The following is a 21,123-nucleotide window of genomic DNA, read 5'->3' as shown; positions in this document are numbered from 1 at the left end:
AAGTGGCAGAGGGGAGGGGCTGAGTGGGGGGTGGCATCCACCGGGGACCAATCGCCTCGGACGCGCCCTCGGACGTGCACACGCCCGGTCTGAAGTCCGCGTTGACCCACAGAGCGAGCGAGAGAGACCTCAACCACAGCCACCTCCAACACTGCACGCCGCCGCCGCTGCTGCTGCTGCTGCTTCTGGAGCTGTGGTACAGTCGTGAGTCGCGCCGTGTCCGTCTGGACGCGACCCCGAGCGAGCCGCCACTCCTGACGAGCGCCATGGGGAGGAGATGCGCGGTGTAACGACGAGGCGACTAGGAAGAGGAGGGGACGATGGGGACCAGCGTGGAGAAGGAGCTGTCCACCTTGCAGTGAGTCCTGGACATTTCTCCCTGCCTCCACCCGTGGATTCCCTCCACCCCACCCTCCCGTCTCGCCCCCCCCCCCCTCCTCCTCCTGTGTTTGCGATCTCGTGTTTGCCCCGCGCGCCATGCGCTGTCCGGATCTGGCCTCTGTCTCCTTCGCGGATCGGAGCTCGCGGGCGACCTTTGGTCACTGGGCGCGCATGAAACACAACGCGCGGTTTAAAATCGCCATCATCATCATAATCACCCATCACTAGCACGGTTGGCTACGTACGGTGCGATAGAAGTTCAACATACTTAATCCATCATTTATCGCCGGCCCCGATCTGCCCACTGGCGGACGAAGGGGACACCCCCTAAGACGTCGCCTGGCCACGTCTCAAGGCCTCGCGATGTCACGAGCCGCTCGGCCTCTCCACACGGGCCACGTTCACGCCTCCCGTCTCGGGCGATGGGCGGGCGGGCGTCGGGACGTTCTCTCGTGCGCGGTTCCTGTCAGTTAGTCAGTTAGTTAGTCAGTTAGTTAATCAGTTAGTCTGTTAGTTAGTTAGTCAGTTAGTCAGATAGTCAGTTAGTCAGTCAGTTAGTCAGTCAGTTAGTCAGTCAGTCAGTCAGTCAGTCAGTCAGTTAGTCAGTCAGTCAGTTAGTCAGTCAGTCAGTTAGGCAGTCAGTTAGTCAGTTAGTCTGTCAGTTAGTCTGTCAGTTAGTCAGTTAGTTAGTCAGTTAGTTAGTCAGTTAGTTAGTCAGTCAGCCAGTCAGTTAGTCAGCTAGTCAATCAGTTAGTCAGTTAGTCAGTCAGTTAGTCAGTCAGTCAGTTAGTTAGTCAGTCAGTTAGTCTGTTAGTTAGTCTGTCAGTTAGTCAGTCAGTTGGTCAGTCAGTTAGTCAGTCAGTTAGTCAGTCAGTAAATCAGTTAGTTAGTCAGTCAGTTAGTCAGTTAATCAGTTAGTCAGTCAGTTAGTCAGTTAATCAGTTAGTCAGTTAGTCAGTCAATTAGTCAGTCAGTTAGTCTGTTAGTCAGTCAGTTAATCAGTTAGTCAGTTAGTCAGCCAGTTAGTCAGCCAGTTAGTCAGTTAGTTGGTCAGTTAGTTAGTCAGTTAGTCAGTTAGTCAGTTAGTCAGTCAGTCAGTCAGTCAGTTAGTCAGTCAGTCAGTTAGGCAGTCAGTCAGTCAGTCAGTTAGTCTGTCAGTTAGTCAGTCAGTTAGTTAGTCAGTTAGTTAGTTAGTTAGTTAGTCAGTTAGTTAGTCAGTCAGCCAGTCAGTTAGTCAGCTAGTCAATCAGTTAGTCAGTCAGTTTGTCAGTCAGTTAGTCAGTCAGTCAGTTAGTTAGTCAGTCAGTTAGTCTGTCAGTTAGTCTGTCAGTTAGTCAGTCAGTTGGTCAGTCAGTTAGTCAGTCAGTTAGTCAGTCAGTAAGTCAGTTAGTTAGTCAGTCAGTTAGTCAGTTAGTCAGTCAGTTAGTCAGTTAATCAGTTAGTCAGTTAGTCAGTCAATTAGTCAGTCAGTTAGTCTGTTAGTCAGTCAGTTAATCAGTTAGTCACTTAGTCAGCCAGTTAGTCAGTTAGTTAGTCAGTTAGTCAGTTAGTCAGTCAGTTAGTCAGTCAGTTAATCAGCTGGTCAGTTAGTTAGTCAGTTAGTCAGTTAGTTAGTCAGTTAGTCAGTTAGTCAGTCAGTTAGTCAGTCAGTTAATCAGCTGGTCAGTTAGTTAGTCAGTTAGTCAGTCAGTCAGTTAGTTAGTCAGTTAGTCAGTCCGTTCCTTCCAGCGACCCGCGTGTCTTGCGTGCCCACACCATCTCACGTTTTGCAGAGGTATGCACTTGAGTCGTCCAACGTGATCTCGCTCGTCCTGTTTAATTCGCGCAATGCTAAGAATGCAGCTCTCCGTCATTGTTGGTGCGCTTTCGTTTGTTTTCACGCTGCTTGTGTGGGTAAATGTCAATGTTTCAAACCCTCATGTCAAGCCGAGCAGGTGATGTACGCGGATTTAAAGTATGCGTTTACAGGCAATTGAAAGGACGCGCGGTACAAGTGATTTTATTTTAGAGCGTTTTAATAATCATATCAACAACAAGTCTTGAGCCTCTCTATTTGTTTTCAGGAGGATCCTGCGAATGAATGAGTGTTCGTTTGGCCTCGTGTGTGAGTGCTAGGTGGTGTGTGTGTGTGCCAGGTGGTGTGTGTGTGTGTGCCAGGTGTGTTGTGTGTGTGAGTGCCTGTCACGTGCAGTGGGGAGCGGTGGTGCAGGGGTTAGCGCTACGCTGCCCCACTAACCCAGCGACCCGGGTTCGATTCCCGCTCACGGCCAACACCAGTGACGCTTGTCTGAGCCGGCCCCTGGGCCTCTCATAGGTCGACTCAGCCTTAAATGAGATACAAAGGCGGCCGGGAGTGGTATTGGCCACCCACCCCGCTGTGTGCCGTCCCGGCCTTCACAGGTGCTCCTCGCGAACAGCACTTGCCCCTACAGTCTGCTGAAGGCTATATGGGGGATCTTTACGTCACGTGTATGGGATTAATGAGAGCAGCTCGTGGGATAGCCGATGGCTCCGTGTGGAGTAGCCAAGGGGGCCCACAGGAAGTCGCCCTCCCCAGCATCACTCTCCACCAACTCCAACTCGGCCTGCACGTCACGTGTCTCTCGACTCCCAGAGGCCTCTTCCCCAGCGATAGACCTGGGGGGCACTACAGCCCCACAGACTCGTGCCCCCCCCACCGCCCCTTCCCCCGTCACCTCACTCCCCCCCCCATCCCGCTGTGCCCGCATGCCGCAGGTGGTACCACGGCACCATGTCCCGCCACGTGGCCGAGGCGATGCTGATGCAGAACGGGCAGGACGGGAGCTACCTGTTCAGGCGGGGGCTGGACGGGCAGTTCGTGTTGGGGGCCAGGTGAGCGCAGAGCCAACCCACAGCACCCCCCACGGGACGTTCCCTGTACCCGACACCCTGTGTGGTGCCCCCCATAGAACACTGTCGCTTCGCCTCCCTGTATACTTCACTCTGCATAGCAGCGACTGCACCACACCCATTGCACACAACACCCGACGTAACATTCTGCGCAGCACACCCTAAACAGCACGCCTGTGTAGCACTGCCGCATAGCACTGCCGCATAGCGCACGCTGCATCGTGCACCCATAGCAAACCAGCATGTCTAGCACACCGACGTAGTAACCCCATCATCAATCATCACCAAGCCACCCATCCCTTATCATCATCTTCAATAAATAATCATTCATCAATCCATCCATGACGACCATCATCACCGACAATAAACATCATTAAGCGTTCACCATTTCAGTCGTAATCATTAATCCATCCACCACCATCACCACAATTATCCCATATTCCATGCCCCACCGCCACCATCACCGCACCCACGGCTCCCCGCCCCCCGCCCCCCGCTCGCCAGGTCCAAGGACTCGGTGAGGAATTTCCAGGTGAGCTGGAGCGAGACTCGGGGCTTCTCCTTCGGCTTCACCATCTTCCCCACGGTCAAGGAGTTCGCCGATCACCTCGCCAACGAGCCCATCCTGGGGAGCGAGACCGGTCAGCGCTCCACCACCCCACCAACCCCGCCCCCCACGGTGCCCGCGTTCTTCAGTAGCCAGCCGGGGGGGGGGGGGGCGGGGGGGGCGGTGTAATGCCCCTCGCCCCCAAATGAATATCAGTATTATTATTGGTCGTGAGTGGGAATCGAACTCGGGTCACTTCTGGCTTTGTAGCGCTAAGCAGCGCCCTACTGCTCGCCGCTAAATGCATTTGTAACGCGTCAAGAGCAGGAGCAAGACGGCGCTGGTGAGCGTCAATGTGGCAGCTCGTGGCTATCGAACCCAGCACTGATCAACGCGCAAAGTGTCGTGAAACTCCTTTTCCCGTGGCTCTCGAGGAGGTGCCAAACTCCTGGCTCGCCAGGAGAAGGCGGTACAGCACGCGGACTAATCGCCATCTGTTTCCATCCGTACGGGGATAGAGGGTTGCCCCCTCTCGTGCATGCTTTTCTCCGGGTGCTCCGGTTCACTCCCACGCGAATAACAAACAACACAACTCATCGTAAATTTTCTGAAAACATCTTTAAATAAATTTGAAAAAAATGTAGCGCCAGCACCGTCCTGAAAAAGAGTCGTTTGACTCAGCGTGGCTCTCCCGGATAGAGAAGTACGTAATAGATAAATAAATAGATACATCTTTTAGTGTTCTCTCACTGCAAGGATAAAGGTGCGGCGCTGCAATTGCCTGCTCACGCCACTGGTCGTGGAAAGGCCTTCACTAGAGACAACTATAAGAGCGGAATTTGGTCTACTCTTCCACACTGACCAGACGTGTTGGAAGAGGTGGACGTACCCACACTCTACCCCACCACTGCACGCGACCTGCCGATCCACTCCCTGTGCCGTACCCATTCACACTGTGGGGTGGGCCAGATCGTTGGGGTGTGGAGAGTGGGTGAGTGCGTGTGAGGCTGAATTGGTGAGTGCGTGTGAGTGAGTCGGTGAGTCGGTTGTTGTGACCTGCAGTGTGGTGAGTGGGTGAATGGGTGAGTGTGTGCGAGTGAGTGGGTGAGTCTGTTGTTGTGACCTGCAACGTGGTGAGTGAGCGGGTGCGTGCGTGCATGGGTGGGTGACTGTGTGAGTGCGTGTGTGCGTGGGTGAGTGTATGAGTGCGTGCCTGGGCTGGTGAATGTGTGAGTGCGTGCGTGGGTGGGTGAATGTGAGTGCGTGCGTGGGCGAATGTGTGAGTGAGTGTGTGCGTGGGTGAATGTGTAAGTGAGTGCGTGCGTGGGTGAGTGTATGAGTGCGTGTGTGGGCTAGTGACTGTGTGAGTGCGTGCGTGGGCTGGTGACTGTGAGTGCGTGCGTGGGCTGGTGACTGTGTAAGTGCGTGCGTGGGCTGGTGACTGTGTGAGTGCGTGCGTGGGCTGGTGACTGTGAGTGCGTGGGCGAATGTGTGAGTGAGTGTGTGCGTGGGTGAGTGTATGAGTGCGTGTGTGGGCTAGTGACTGTGTGAGTGCGTGCGTGGGCTGGTGACTGTGAGTGCGTGCGTGGGCTGGTGACTGTGTAAGTGCGTGCGTGGGCTGGTGACTGTGTGAGTGCGTGCGTGGGCTGGTGACTGTGTGAGTGCGTGCGTGGGCTAGTGACTGTGTGAGTGCGTGCGTGGGCTGGTGACTGTGTGAGTGCGTGCGTGGGCTGGTGACTGTGTGAGTGCGTGCGTGGGCTGGTGACTGTGAGTGCGTGCGTGGGCTGGTGACTGTGAGTGCGTGCGTGGGCTGGTGACTGTGTGAGTGCGTGCGTGGGCTGGTGAATGTGAGTGCGTGCGTGGGTGAATGTGTGAGTGCGTGCGTGGGTGGGTGTGTCAGCCTCCGACCTGCAGTGCGGTGGCGCGATTGGCTGGCTGACACAAACCAGCCGATCCGCTTGAGACCGGCGCAAGTGCACGGCACGCGTTCGTTCGCGCCCCACCGGGCCACGGCAACTCTCTCGGGGTCCGCGTGCTCTCGACGGCGCCCAGCCCACGTGCCCCTCTCCCCCCCTCCCTCCCCCCTCGTTGTGCAGGAGGCCTGATCAGCCTCCGGTTCCCGTTCCCGCGGGAGGTGGCGGAGCCCTCCTTCTATGACCCCATCATCGTGCACACGGCGATGCGCTCGGGGCGCACCATCGATGACGTCCCCACGTACGCCTCCTCCGTGCGTAACGCCACAGATACACATCGAGACTCATAGAGACTCATAGAGATACATAGAGATACATAGAGATACACAGATACCCATAGAGACACACATATACCCATAGAGATACATAGAGACTCATAGAGATACATAGAGACTCATAGAGACACACAGATACCCATAGAGATACATATAGACTCATAGAGACACACAGATACACAGAGAGATACATAGATACCCATAGCAACCCATAGAGACACATAGTGACCCATAGCAACCCATAGAGACACATAGAGACCTATAGCAACCCATAGAGATATATTAAAAGCAATCCCCAACCCTGGGGCTGTGGCCATGTCAGCCGAGCTACGGACTGCAGAGTGAACCCGCCGTGATCTGCGCTCCTTCAACGGGGGAGGAGGAGGAGGAACAGCGACACAAACTCTGTCTCTCTCTCTCTCTGCTGAAGCCCTCTATCGCCGTGGCCAGCAGCAGCAGCAGCCCTCGACGTGGAATCGTGGAGCTCCTGAGCCGCATGGCGACTGCCACCGTACACAAGCAGAGAATAGTGAGCACTCAGCTCGCGAACAACAACGAATATCTTATTAATTCCCCGACAGTCTGTGTAAACTAAGCGATAGGTAACGAAATTATTAAGCACACAAATCGTCGCATTATACTAAATCTAAAAAAATATTTCTATTACACACTTGCATCACCCATCATTGCAGCAGCGATGTTTCAAGACATGCAAAAATCTGGCCCTGTGTCGACATCCGCTGATTCGTCTGCAGGGTTTATGATTGTGTTAAACTAACTCTGCTGGATTGCCAGACGTTATTGGCGAGGGCACGGCCATGTAACTAGAGCACACCCGTCCAACGCAAAACAAAGCGATGCCGTACAGAATCTCATCATGCGTGGCCGTGGAGCTTCAGGGTCGAACGCAGGGAGGGGTAAGGGGCATGGAGGGGGTGGGGGGTGGTGGGGCGGGGGGGGGGGCTTCCCCCTCCCCCTGTGAGAAACCTGTCATCCCCCACACACACTCTGCTCTCGATCGATGCACGTTCACGGAGCACCCGTCTGCCGGGGCAGGATTAATTAAGGCTCTGCGCGCGCACTCGCGCGCTCTCACTCACTCATTAACTCACGCACGCACTCACTCATTAACTCACTCATGCACGCAATCACGCAATCACTCGTGCACTCACTAAACTCGCGCGCACTCTCCCACCCACCCACTGCCTCACCTGCGCACTCATTAACCGACGCACTTAAGAGCTCACTCTCACACTAACTCATGCATCCACTCACTAGCTCACTCACACACTCGCCCACACACTCACTCACACACTCACTCACCCACCCACACATTCACTCACACACTCGCCCACACACTCACCCACACACTCCCTCACACACACACTCACTCACCCACACACTCACTCACACACACACTCACACACTCACTAATGCACTTACATGCATACGCACGAATGAAATCACACACGCGCCCGCACGCTCACTCACTCAACAACAATTCGCCACTAAGTGGCGGTGACGTCACCACGGCGCTTGTGCCAGGCTAAGTGCACGTTGAGGCCACGTGAAGTGTTGACTGAGATGAGTGGCCGATGCACCACCTGTGCCCCCTACTGTGCCAACTTGCTGTGCTTTAACCACCCGACCCTCCGGTCGTTGTTGTGAGGGTCGCTCCTTACTCACACACTCACTAAGACACTCATACTCACACACACTCACTCACACACTAACTTACGAACACACTCACTCACACACTCACACACTCACTCACTCATACACTCAATGACTCATTAACACACTCACTCTCCACTCGACATTTTTACCGCTCACGAAACCATTCACTCACTCACAATCACTCACATTCTCACGGACTCACTAAATCACGCGCACACTCGCTCGCTAACTCACACACTCACGAATAAAAACAAATACCCCCCGTATAGCCTTCACAGACTGTAGGAGCAAGTGCTGCTAGCGAGCACCTGTGAAGGCCGGAACGGGGCACGCTAACTCTCACTCACTCACTGACGCCAATTCGTTTTCTGCTCCACTTCCCGCAAACGCCGTAAACCCACAGCCCTCACCGGGGGGGGGGGGGGGGTGAGGGCTTGGCGAATGTTGGAGTGTGGGCGAGGGAGGTGAGGGCGAGGGAGGTGAGGGTGAGGGAGGTGAGGGTGAGGGAGGTGAGGGTGAGGGAGGTGAGGGCGAGGGAGGTGAGGGTGAGGGAGGTGAGGGTGAGGGAGGTGAGGGAGGTGAGGGGGGTGAGGGTGAGGGAGTGACCGGGTGAGGGAGCTGAGGGTGAGGGAGGTGAGGGTGAGGGACGTGTTGGTGATGGAGGTGAGGGTGAGGGAGGTGAGAGCGAGGGGCGTGAGGGACGTGTTGGTGATGGAGGGGAGGGTGAGGGAGGTGAGGGTGAGGGAGGTGAGGGAGGTGTTGGTGATGGAGGTGAGGGTGAGGGAGTGACCGGGTGAGGAGTTGCGAGCGGCCGAGTTGCGGTTCACGCGCTCCACTACGATCCCCGCAAATATTTGAACCGGCTCTGAGTCTACCAAGTCTACTTGGTAGACTCAGCCTCAAATCAATACTGTATCTGGCGAGGTGTGTAAACATCGCCACTCGGGGAACAAAGGAGGCCGGGTCTGGTTCTGGCCACCCACCTCCTCGTGTGCTGTGCTGACCTTTATAGGTGCTCACTATCAGCACTTGCCCCGACAGTCTGCTACAGGCTACACGGGGGATCTGTGTCTTTATCTCTTGTGGACGCGACGTGAGCCGAGACCGCGAGGTCTCGACCCCTTTCCACTCGCGGGGTCTCTCTCCCGTTCACCTTCTGCGAGTCTCAGCCCCCGTTTAATGGGAAACAAAGCTGCCAAGCCAGTCACGTGACAGAGCCTCATCCATATAGATGCACGTGCCCACACTGAAGCACGCTATTCACACGTGTACGCAATTGTTTATAACACAATACACAATGATATAATACAATACACAATAATATAATACAATACACAATAATACAATACAATACACAATAATATAATACAATACACAATAATATAATACAATACACAATAATACAATGCAATACACAATAGTATAATACAATACACAATAATATAATACAATACACAATAATATAATACAATACACAATACTAATGAATGGTCAATCCAAAATATGAACTAAACTATATTTTGTTTTACCACGGAAGGCCCACTGAGCCATGTGGGTCTTTTTCAGAAGCCACCTGGCCACAAATGATAGTTCAACGAAGTGGCTTTTCGCGTGGAAACGTAAAGCAGCCAAATACTCCAGACGCATGATTCTAAATGTCGAGGGAGAAAGCGGTCGACTCGGAGGAAGATCCACGCGACCCCGGGGAGAAAATGCAAACTTCAAATCTACAGCAGCAGCAGCAGGCATCAGAGTCACGATGGAACCCACGACTGTATACCAGGCGAGGGAGTTAACATCTCCCCAAAGAGACCACGATGAGTCTCATTTGCAAGAGTGACCTGGAGTCAGAGTCGTCTTCCAGTAAAGGGGGGAGGGGGGTGGTGATGAATGTGGAATCTTCACGCCAGGGGGGGCGGGGGGATCTTTAAATCCCACTGTGAGTCTGAGTGGACGGCGCGTCGTGGTGTTACGGCTATCGCACCCTGCACTATGACACCCTGCAATGTTAATCAGGGCGGCCACTGGGCTCGAACTGTGGACCTCTGCAACGAGTGGCAGGCGCTCTGCAGCTGGGCCGCCTCACTGTGGGTGGGGAAAGGGGATGGGGGTGTGGGGGGAGACTTGGGGGCGGGGGGGGGGGTAGCAGAGGAGAATGACTCCTTTGTTTATGTCCATCCCTGCCTCTACCCTCAACCCAGGTGGGGACGAAGGAGGGATTCCTCACCAAACAGGGCAGCCGCGTCAAGGTGAGCGACCACCATCTACCCAATGGGTTCAACCCCGCACCCAGGTCCGCCCGCCAGCGGAGGCCCTTTGCTGACGGACATCGCCGCTCTGTTTAGTTCCATTCACGTGATATGCAGAAGGGTCGCTTTTCATATAAAAAAATATCACTGTAAGGCCACACACTAGCGGTATTATCAACGAATGTATTTAGTTGTTTTATGTTAATTGTTCTCTGAAAAATAACTCCGCTCTTTTTGCTTTGAGGTTCCTTCATCCAGCAGTAGATTGCCAGCGGGATTTATACTTTTAATAATTAGTACAATATTAATACATCTACATTGTTATTATGAAGGTTATATTGCACAAAAGAAAACTCAACACGTTCGTCAATAACACTATACACACAGCAACACGATGTTATCGGTTGGCACTGACAGCCGAGATTCTCTGCTCCTGCGATATTCACGATTCCCTAACAGACCATTGTCAATCCCATTGTCAATCCCATTGTCAATCCCATCGTCAATCCCATCGTCAATCCCATTGTCAATCTTCGGTTGCATTTGTTTGTCCCTACGCACTGTCCCATGTGGCACGGCCCTGAGTAGTGCCGAGGGCCTGGAGGGAGTGGATCGGGGCTGGAGGGGGGCAGGGAGAAAGGGAATGGTGGGGGGGGGGGGGGGTACTGGGAGGAGGGGGGTAGTGGGAGGAGGGGGGCAGGTGAAGGTGATGGGTGCTCTGCTTTGCACGACCCGAGTTCCATTATCGCCCACGACCAATAGCCCCTGACATGTGAACTTGGTGCGTTGTGTAAACACCAGCGCTGCGGCCACCTAACACTTGGTGCGCCGTGCCTCCCTTCATAACGGAACACGTCCCAAGGGTCTGTTGAAGGCTACACGGGGGACCTTTGCCTTTGCTCTCCCCGTGGTCTGTGTGACAGACGTGGAAGCGCCGCTGGTTTACGCTGCAGAGGAACGAGCTCAAGTACTTCAAGGACAGGAAGGTAACTCGCGAGCCTGAGGCCAGACTCAAGCAGAACCCCCTCCATACGCCGAGATGCAGACTGGCGGGGTAGATGCTGCTGTGTACACACGTGTGTACACATGTTACACACGTGTGTACACACGTGTATACAAACACACAAAGACCTCCCGTATAGCTTTAACAGACTGTTGGGGCAAGTGCTGTTAGCAAGCAACATATGAAGGTCGGTACTGTACACGAGGGGGTGGGTGGCCAGCACCACGCCCGGGCCACTTTTGTCTCCCTGGTGGCGATGATTACACACCACACCAGGTACTCATTTAAGGTTGAGTCGACCTAGGGGAGGTCCGGGACCGGTTCAGATAATCGTCACTGGTGTTGGCCGCGAGCGGGAATCGAACCCGTGTCGCCGGGTTCATAGCGCAGCGCGCTAACCGCTACACTACAACTCCCCACACGCACACACAGACACACACACACACAGACACACACACACAGACACACACACACAGACACACACACACACACAGACACACACACAGACACACACACATACACACACACAGACACACACACAGACACACACGCACGCACACGAGTCACCGTTTTCGCCGAACCTTACGACACGCGCGCGCGTGTCTCCCACACCTGGGTAGGGGCTAAGAGAGGGGGGGGGGGTGGTGGTTTATGGATGAGGGTGGTTGCGGGTTCAAGGTTGAAAGGGGATGGGGAAGTCGGGTGGGGGTTGAAGACGTTCAAGGTTGAAGGGCTGGGGGGGCACTTGATGGGGGGGGGGGGGCGCTTGATGGGGGGCGGGGGGGAATTATATTGGCGCGTGAAGAGACGCGTGTCGCGGCTCTGGGGGGGGGGGGGGGTGCGAGATGGATTGGAGGGGGGAGTCACATTTGACATGGACGCCTGTGAACCGAGTGGACATCTGTGTAAAAGCTTCGTAGCTCATCGGAGTCCTCCTCCAGTCTAAGCACAGACTCTGTGATGAGGAGGTGTGCGGGAATCATTCTCCTTCCCCCACCAACCCCCCCCTCCCCCACTATTGTTCCCCTCAGCCCCCTACTCTTTAACCACACCGAGGACCCAAGTGAAGTTCTAACCACATACTTGGTGTCGTTTTGCATTCGGCCTTGATACCAGGGCTCCTCTATGCCGGTGCCACGAGGCCAGTGATGGCATCGGGCTCCATGCCATTTAATAAACCACGGTGCCATGGGTAGTTCACATTAAACCACGGTACCATGGGTAGTTCACATTAAACCACGGTGCCATGGGTAGTTCACACTAAACCACGATGCCATGGGTAGGTTCACACTAAACCACGGTACCATGGGTAGTTCACACTAAACCACGGTGCCATGGGTAGTTCACACTAAACCACGGTGCCATGGGTAGTTCACACTAAACCACGGTGCCATGGGTAGTTCACACTAAACCACGGTGCCATGGGTAGTTCACATTAAACCACGGTGCCATGGGTAGGTTCACATCAAACCACGGTGCCATGGGTAGGTTCACATAAAACCACGGTGCCATGGGTAGGTTCACATTAAACCACGGTGCCATGGGTAGTTCACACTAAACCACGGTGCCATGGGTAGTTCACATCAAACCACGGTGCCATGGGCAGGTTCACATTAAACCACGGCATGAGTGCGCCTCTCGTTCTACTTTTAAACATTGGACTATGGCACCAGGAAGTCGTTTGCATCAGCGCACGGTGTCAGGGGAATTAACAACAAAGTTACTATCTCGGTAGCGACGGCAGGGGCCACGTTTACAGTGGGGCTGCGATGAGTGACATTTTTCGGCTGACTCAGCTGGTGCTGGTGGAGGCTGTTGCTGTTGGTTGTTGTTGTTGTTATTTTCCGAAACACCAACAACAACACCAACACCACCACCACCACCACGTGGTCTGGTTTTCTTGTGGTGGGACCCGTGACCAGGACAAGGAGCCAATCAAAGCCCTGGACCTGAGCCGGTGCACGGCGGTGCAGTTCGACTACAGCCGCGAGAAGGTGAACTGCTTCTGGTGAGGATCCAACGTGCCTCTCGCCCTCTCACTCACCAGCACACTCACCAACACACACACACTCACCAACACACACACTCACCAACACACACACTCACCAATACACACTCACCAACACACACACACTCACTCACAAACACACACACACACTCACCAACACACACACTCACCAATACACACTCACCAACACACACTCACTCACCAACACACACACACTCACCAACACACACACTCACCAATACACACTCACCAACACACACACACACTCACCAACACACACACTCACCAATACACACTAACCAACACACACTCACCAACACTCACTCACCAGCACACACTCACCAACACACACTCACCAATACACACTCACCAACACACACACACACTCACCAATACACACACACTAACCAACACACACTCTGTCACCAAACACACTCACCAAACACACACTCACTCGCCAACACACACTCACCAACACACACTCACCAACACACACACACTCACTCGCCAACACACACTCACCAACACGCACTCACCAACACACACACACTCACTCACCAACACACACTCACTAATAACGAGACGCTGGACTCGAAGAGGGGCTTGCTACAACATCATCGTCGTCGTCATTGTAATCGATTCCATGAGGATCACCGTCATTATCACCTACAATCTTCATCACTACTCACTATCACCACCATCAACACCACTACTATCATCATCAGCATTTTCACCACCACCATCATCATCATCATCAATTGTACCAGGTACACCATCGCCACCACTTGCGTCAAAGTATTTGGTGCTGCTGCTGCTGCTGCGTTGGCAGTGGTGCACGAGCACAGGAAGCAAACACCACGTAGCCATGGTTCGTGCTACGAGGAAGGACCATTGCCTCTGCGGTCGTGTGCGACTCTGCTCACGCAGCACAGGACGTACAACAGCGACGCCAATGGACTCACCGCAAACACGACGCAGACATCGCAGCGACACGCAGCTCAGCTGCTCCTGCCGCGGCTTCTCTGGGCTTGGCCGCCTGAATGTGAACGAAATCAGATTGCCCCTCGAAACGTCGCCTCTGATAAATGTCTCCTTCTGAGGCCACAGAAGCGCTACTGACGAGGAGCGTATCGAGTGCTTCCCGAGTGTCAACGTGACCCCCCCCCCCACACCCCGTCGTCACCTTCCACCCCGTCACCTTCCACCCCACGCTCGTGCCGCTGTCCCCCAGCCTCGTGTTCCCGGAGAGGACGTTCTTCCTGTGCGCCAAGAACGCGCTGGAGGCTGACGAGTGGATCAAGCTCCTGCGCTGGAAGATGGTGAGTGGCACGCACAGAGGCACAAAGACAAAGATCCCCCTCGAGCGCTCTGTTTGGGGCAAAGTGCTGCTAGCGAGCACCTACGAAGGCCGCCTTTGTATCCCGAGTGGCGATGTTTACACGCTAATTTGAGGCCGAGTCGACATAGAGGAGGCCCTTGACCGGTTCAGAAGATCGTCACTGATGGTGGCCGTGAACGTGAATCGAACTCGGGTATCAGGGTCTGTAGCGCAGTGCGGTAACCGCTGCACCACCGCTCCCACACGCACCCCCCCCCCCCCCCGAGTCCCATCTCGCCAGGTAGTGGTGGCTGTGCACGTGGCCTGTCATCCAGCACTGTGGAGGCACTGAGGGTTGGTGGGTCACACAGATCTATGTGCATCTCCCAACCCGTCAGTGTCGAGGGAGTGCCATATCCTGTCTTTCCAGGAGAAGGCAGTACAAGAAGTCGACTAATCGACGTCTGTTTACATCTGTACGGGGATAGAGCGTTGCCCCCTCGCGCTCTGTGTGGGGTTTTTTCCGGGCGCTCCGGTTTCCTCCCACGTGGTATAATCAACACGAACTCACCATTCATTGGCTGGAAACATCTTTCGATAAAGACCCAATGGAGCAGCAGCAGCAAGCTCCTCTTGAAAAAGAGTCCTGCGACTCAGCGTGCCTCTGCTGGATAGATGAGCCGCGTCTTACTGATTACCATTGCTACGGGAGTCGCCACCACACGCAGCCTGGCACTGCTGCGGTCACCCATGTGCAGTCAGGCTCCTCTGACTCGCACTTCCCCTTGCGTGCGAATACATGTGTGTGTGTGTGCGTGTGAATACATGTGTGCGTTTGTGCGTTTGTGTGAATGTGCTACCAGCACCAACATCAGCACTGGTGAGACGAAGGCGGTGAGGCGTGGTGCTCGCCACCCATCCCCTCGTGTGCTGTGCATGCCCTTCACTTGACCGAACAGTCTGTCAAGGCTATGCGGGACGTCTGTGTCTTTGTGTAAATGCATCTGTGCGCGCATGTATGGACGTGCACATCAGCCAGCCAGGAAGTGGCTACTTCCTCCGGTATTTGCGGCACGGCAGCCCCAAACGGGTCCACATCGCCTTGCCCCATGGAATTTGAGCCGAGTGGCTTCACCTCACGGAATGCTCAAAACCCTGTTCCTGAGGGTCGGAGAGCGGAGCGCCATTCTTTCTCTTAAGGATGGCAATAGGTGGGGTGCTGCCAGTTACTTTTGATTGAATGAATGATCGATGATTGGGTGGTGCTGATGCATCATTGAGCTCCTGTGGCCACCGCAGCTTCTGTTTGGCCAGATAGAGGGGGTAGTAGACGGGCACCACACGGGCTGCTGAAGAGATGGACTAATGCGGTACAGGAGGATGTGGAACTGAGTGGACTTGCCAAAGACTGGTACCAGCGGTATCAAGATCGGCCTCTGTGGAGGAGGAGGCTCATGAAGGACGCTGATGGGCAGTTGGAGGCAGTCGCCCTCCATTATCAATGGAGGGCGGAGGAGCGACGCTCACAACAATGAGCGGAGCGCCGGGCGGCTAAAACGCAGCAAGTTGGCACAGTGGGCATCACAGATGGTGTATCTGCCCGTAATCTCAGTCGGTCAACCCATGGCACCTGCTGGGTTTGTCCCATGACCTGCCAGCGAGCCTTCCTCACTTCACATGGCCTCAAGGTGCACCTAGCCTGGCACAAGCGCCGTGATGACGACACCGCCACTTAGTGGCGAGCGGCGGTTGTTGTTGTTGTACATGTGTGCGTCGGTGTGTGTAAAGTGGTGCGCGTGTAAAGTGAAGTGAGGGCGGAGTGGTTAGCGCACTGTGCTACTAAACTGGCCACCTGGCTTCAATTTCGGCCAACATCAGTGGCAAGCGATTATCCGAGTTACCTAATGCGGTGTGTAAACATCAGTACATTGGGAGACAAAGGCGGCCGGGTGTGGTGTTGTCCAAACCACGTCCTCGTGTGCCGTGCCGGCCTTCATCGGTGCTAACGACACTTGCCCCAAACAATGTATGCAGGCTAAATTGGGGATCTTTATCTTTGTGCGCGTGTTGTGTGTTTGATCGGCAGAATCAAGAACAGAAACAAAGGTTGCTGCGGAAAACCAAAACCGTGTAGGTGCACATTCTACACATTCACCTTGTAGGTGAACATCTAGGAAGGTGAACATCTGAGCTGCTGATCATCTTTGTAGGTGAACATCTAAGCCGGTGAGCATCCTTGTAGGCGAACATCTGTGAAGGTGAACATCTTTGTAGGTGAACATCTTTGTAGGTGAACATCTGAGCTGGTGAACATCTTTGTAGGTGAACATCTGAGCTGGTGAACATCTTTGTAGGCGAACATCTAAGCCGTTGAACATCCTTGTAGGCGAACATCTGTGAAGGTGAACATCTTTGGAGGTGAACACCCGGGTAAGCGATCACCTGGACAGAACACCCGAGGTGTTGAACACCAGGGCAGATGAACGCCTGGACAGATGAACACTTCCCCGCCACGCCTTCGGGGAGACCATTCGCCACGGGGAGGGGGCGAAGGGGATTGGGGAACCCCCTGAGGGGTCTACTTGGAGTGGCGCCGACCTAGGGGGACTCGGTCAGCCAAGAGAGCAGCGACCCGCGGACTCGACTGCTTTGGACCTGGCCACGCACCCTCAACCACACGGGTTGGACTCCCAGTCGGGGCCGAGCCTGTTCTCGCGTTGATAGTTTTGTTGTTTGTGTTAAGTGTGTGTTTGTGTGTGTGTTTGCGTGTGTTAGTGTGTGTGTTTGTGTGTGTGTTAGTGTATGTGTGTGTGTGTGTTTGTGTGTGTGTTAGTGTGTGTGTGTTAGTGTGTGTGTGTTTGTGTGTGTGTGTGTTTGTGTGTGTGTGTGTTTGTGTGTTTCCACTCGCGGTTGGGTCCGCTGGCGAGCGGCACCACGCACTCACTCTGTACACCACTCACTCACTCTGTGCACCACTCACTCTGTACACCACTCACCAGAGGTGTGGACTCGAGTCATGTGACTTGGACTCGAGTCAGACTCGAGTCATGAATTTGATGACTTGCGACTCGACTTGGACTTGCATAACAATGACTTTGTCCCACCTATGAGATGTGGACTCGAGTTATGTGACTTGGACTCGAGTCAGACTCGAGTCATGAATTTGATGACTTGCGACTCGACTTGGACTTGCATAACAATGACTTTGTCCCACCTATGAGATGTGGACTCGAGTCATGTGACTTGGACTCGAGTCAGACTCGAGTCATGAATTTGATGACTTGCGACTCGACTTGGACTTGCATAACAATGACTTTGTCCCACCTATGCCACTCACTCACTCTGTACACCACTCACTCACTCTGTACACCACGCACTCTGTGCACCACGCACTCACTCTGTAAGCGTTCATCCAGGAGACCCACGCTGCGTCGCATGGCTCCTTGTCACGAGGCTCCTGCCGCTACATGGGGGGCGAGTCTGGGGGTGGAGAGGCGCGTGGGGGGCTGGGGGGCGGTGGGGGAGGGGGGCGCGTGGGGGCTGGGGGGCGGTGGGGGGGCTGAGTGGGGGCATCTTCGGCTCCCGGCATAGGAACGTTCCTCTCTACTGTACGCACTGTATTTATCCGGGTTGGAGCGCGCGCTCCTGGACGCGGATGGCGTCGCGGTTGTTGTTGTTTTTTCGTTTGTTGTTGTTTATTCTTGTGTTGTTATTGTTGTTGTTCCGTTTGTTGTTGTTTATTCTTGTGTTGTTATTGTTGTTGTTCCGTTTGTTGTTGTTTATGATTGTGTTTGTTATTGTTGTTGTTCCGTTTGTTGTTGTTTATGATTGTGTTGTTATTGTTGAAGTTTGTGTCGTTTGTTATTGTTTATGATTGTGTTGTTTGTTGTTATTTGTATTGCGTGTTGTTATTGTTGCTTATTATTGTGTTTGTTGTGTAATTGTTTGTTGTACTATTTTAGTTCTTGTATTGTTGATGTGCATCGAGTTTAATAATCGACATTTTTAAACGACCCGAGTCGCGAGTTTCCCGTCTCGTGTGGTGTGTGTGGTGTGGTGTGTGTGGTGTGGTGTGTGTGGTGTGTGTGATGTGGTGTGTGTGGTGTGTGTGATGTGGTGTGTGTGGTGTGTGTGATGTGGTGTGTGTGATGTGGTGTGTGTGATGTGGTGTGTGTGCTGTGTGTGTGGTGTATCCTGTGTGTGTGCTGTGTGTGTGCTGTATGCTTTGTGTGTGTGCTGTGTGTGTGGTGTATGCTGTGTGTGTGCTGTGTGTGTGCTGTATGCTGTGCGTGTATGCTGTGCGTGTGCTGTGTGTATGCTGTGTGTGTGCTGTGTGTGTGGTGTATGCTGTGTGTGTGCTGTGTGTGTGCTGTATGCTGTGCGTGTATGCTGTGCGTGTGCTGTGTGTATGCTGTGTGTGTGCTGTGTGGTGAGTTTGTTTCCTGCCCACGGCTGCCATTCCGTGGCGAGTGCCAGAGTTGACGAGGCGACCCGCGCAGCTCTAATCCCCCCCGCCTCCCCCACCCCGACTCGCACTCGTGGCCAGCCGGGTCAAGTTGTTGCTCCAACAGTCGCCACGCGAACGACAAGGCTTGTCGAGGCCTTCATCCAGCAGTGGATTTACGAAGTCATGGGAAATATTCATTTTGTATCATATGCGATTATGGTCGGCCGGTACAAATGACACGCTTCCAAGTACACGTCGAGCAAACAGTACAAAAAACGAAATGAAAAGAAAACATCGAATATCTAATCAAACCAATTTCCATTATCTTCTTGCTTCTTTCGGTAAAGTCACGTAGAAGGGAAATAATAAAAAAAATAAAAAAAAACATAATAACATTTGTATTATGTTTTATTTTGTATTATTTTATTATAAATTTTATTAAAACATTTGTATTCTGTTTTATTTGTATTTTTTTTTATTTCCCTTCTACGTGACTTTACCGAAAGAACCAAGAAGATGAATCCCTGCAGTCACGAAAGCTTCAAATCGAAATTCAATTCCCATTAATTGTGACGATTCGTCGCATCACGTGGTGGTGTGACTCGTCGTGATCACGCACGCGGTGGGGGGGGGGGGTGACGCCGCCCGAGTCAGTACCGCGGCGCGCCGCCAGGTGGCGACACAGACCGCGGGGTGGCGCCGTGAGCGACACGCCAACACGGAGGCCACGCGCCGAGACGAGGAGGGGATTGCGAAGCTCCGAACATCATCCAACTCTCGATTTAAAGCTTTCGTGACTGCAGGGATTCATCTTCTTGGTTCTTTCGGTAAAGTCACGTAGAAGGGAAATAATATTATTTTAATATTACTTTATTATGTTTTATTTGTATTATTTTATTATTTCCCTTCTACGTGACTTTACCGAAAGAACCAAGAAGAAGAAAAAGATCATCCAACTCGTCACTTCGTCACAGGCCTCACGAGTTACCGTCGCCGATTAGCCGCAGCCAGCCACTAGTGCTATCCCTACTGCCGAACACTAAACAACTGCCAATCATCGTCGAGTACGAGCCCAAAGGAACTCGCCCAAATCCGTCATCAGCACGAGGCTTTGCAACCAGATCCGAGCCCTTCTTCGACTGACCATAACCCTAGACAACTAGCAACCATGCCACGAACCTAACTCGATAGGACGAACCCGAGCCAGCCACGAGAACTCATCCATAACCAGCTGGTCACGCAGCCACAAGGACGAGGCATAACACAATCTGACGATATCCCACCAGTCAATAGCAATAGCTCTGCAAACGATCTTAACCAAACTAAGCAACCATTAACTAGTTCTAGCCCTGCCACTGATCCAACTCTACCAACTTGTCCGATCTTGCTAGCCCTAGCCCCAATCACTTACGAGCCCGCACCTCTCGCCCCCATCTCGTCGCCTCTCTCCACGTCGCGTTCGCTTCTCGGCGTCGCTGACCAGAGAGGGTGGGGGGGGGGGGCTGCAGAGGGGGCAGTGGAGTGAGGGGGGGGGTCACCAACGTTTGATCCCCGATTACTTCACCCCAAGCCCCACGCGGGTCCAATCCGGGGGTGAAGCTTTGCCCCGGGGGGCGTAGAGGAGGGGGGGCTTTGGGATTGTGATGAAGAGGTGGGAGGGCAGTTCGTGTCCCCACTGCGTCAGTAGTTCCAGCGCCGAGTCGCCCCCCCCCCCCCCGCGAGCTCTAATTAACGCATTAATATTCATCCCCGTGCCGTGCGCCGCCATCTGCCGCGCGCGCACAATCGCGATCAAAATCGCTGACGAGGCGAGGATCCGCGATTGTTCGGCGTGGGGGCCCCGCGCAGAGCCCAGCCCCCAAACCCCCCCCCCTCCCCGTTCTCCCCACCCTCCCCCCCTGACCAGCACTCACCCCCCATTCCGTCCCCCCCCCTCACCACCAACCCCCATCGCTCGACGGCCAGGATCGCCTCGTGGCTCCAGGTTGAGGAGGCTGCAAAGTCCACCTCGGGGCTCTGCATTCTCAGGCGGTGACGCGTGCACGGGGGGGGGGGAGTCACCGAGGAAGTGGAATGCGCTGGCGGTGCATTCGTTGTCGTCAGCGCTTTAGGGCGCCGCGGTGCCTAGGAGATGTTAACTACCTCGCCTGGCATGCAGGAGGTGGTGGGTTCGATCCCGACCCTGATGCTTGCTGTATATTTGGAGTTTGCGGTCTCTCTCTCTCTCTCTGTGGTCGCGTGGATTTTTCTCCGGGTCCTCCGCTTTTTCCCTCCACATTTAGAAACGTGCGTTTGAAGTATTTGGCTACGATACAGTTACACATGACAAGCCACTTCGTTGACCTATCATTTGTGGCCAGATCGCTTCCGATTT

The 21,123-nt window shown here is 53.9% G+C and overlaps 1 protein-coding gene across 1 annotated transcript; it reads left to right on the top strand.

Moving 5' to 3' along the window:
• Positions 1 to 96: 96 nt before the first annotated feature.
• On the top strand, positions 97 to 17,801 carry DAPP1 (dual adaptor of phosphotyrosine and 3-phosphoinositides 1). Its single transcript, XM_078597310.1, has 9 exons — positions 97 to 358; positions 3,118 to 3,234; positions 3,757 to 3,893; positions 5,896 to 6,026; positions 9,926 to 9,973; positions 10,897 to 10,959; positions 12,899 to 12,984; positions 14,216 to 14,303; positions 16,389 to 17,801. Exons 1-9 carry the CDS (start codon positions 321 to 323, stop codon positions 16,434 to 16,436), a joined length of 756 nt encoding a protein of 251 aa, XP_078453436.1. The 5' UTR covers positions 97 to 320; the 3' UTR covers positions 16,437 to 17,801.
• The last annotated feature ends 3,322 nt before the right edge of the window (positions 17,802 to 21,123 follow it).

Source organism: Lampetra planeri, chromosome 9 (genome assembly GCF_965212315.1).
Source record: "Lampetra planeri chromosome 9, kcLamPlan1.2.h2, whole genome shotgun sequence".
Classification (NCBI taxonomy): Eukaryota; Metazoa; Chordata; class Hyperoartia; order Petromyzontiformes; family Petromyzontidae; genus Lampetra; species Lampetra planeri.
Note: the sequence above shows the minus strand (reverse complement) of the source record. Positions and strands in the feature narration are given on the sequence as shown.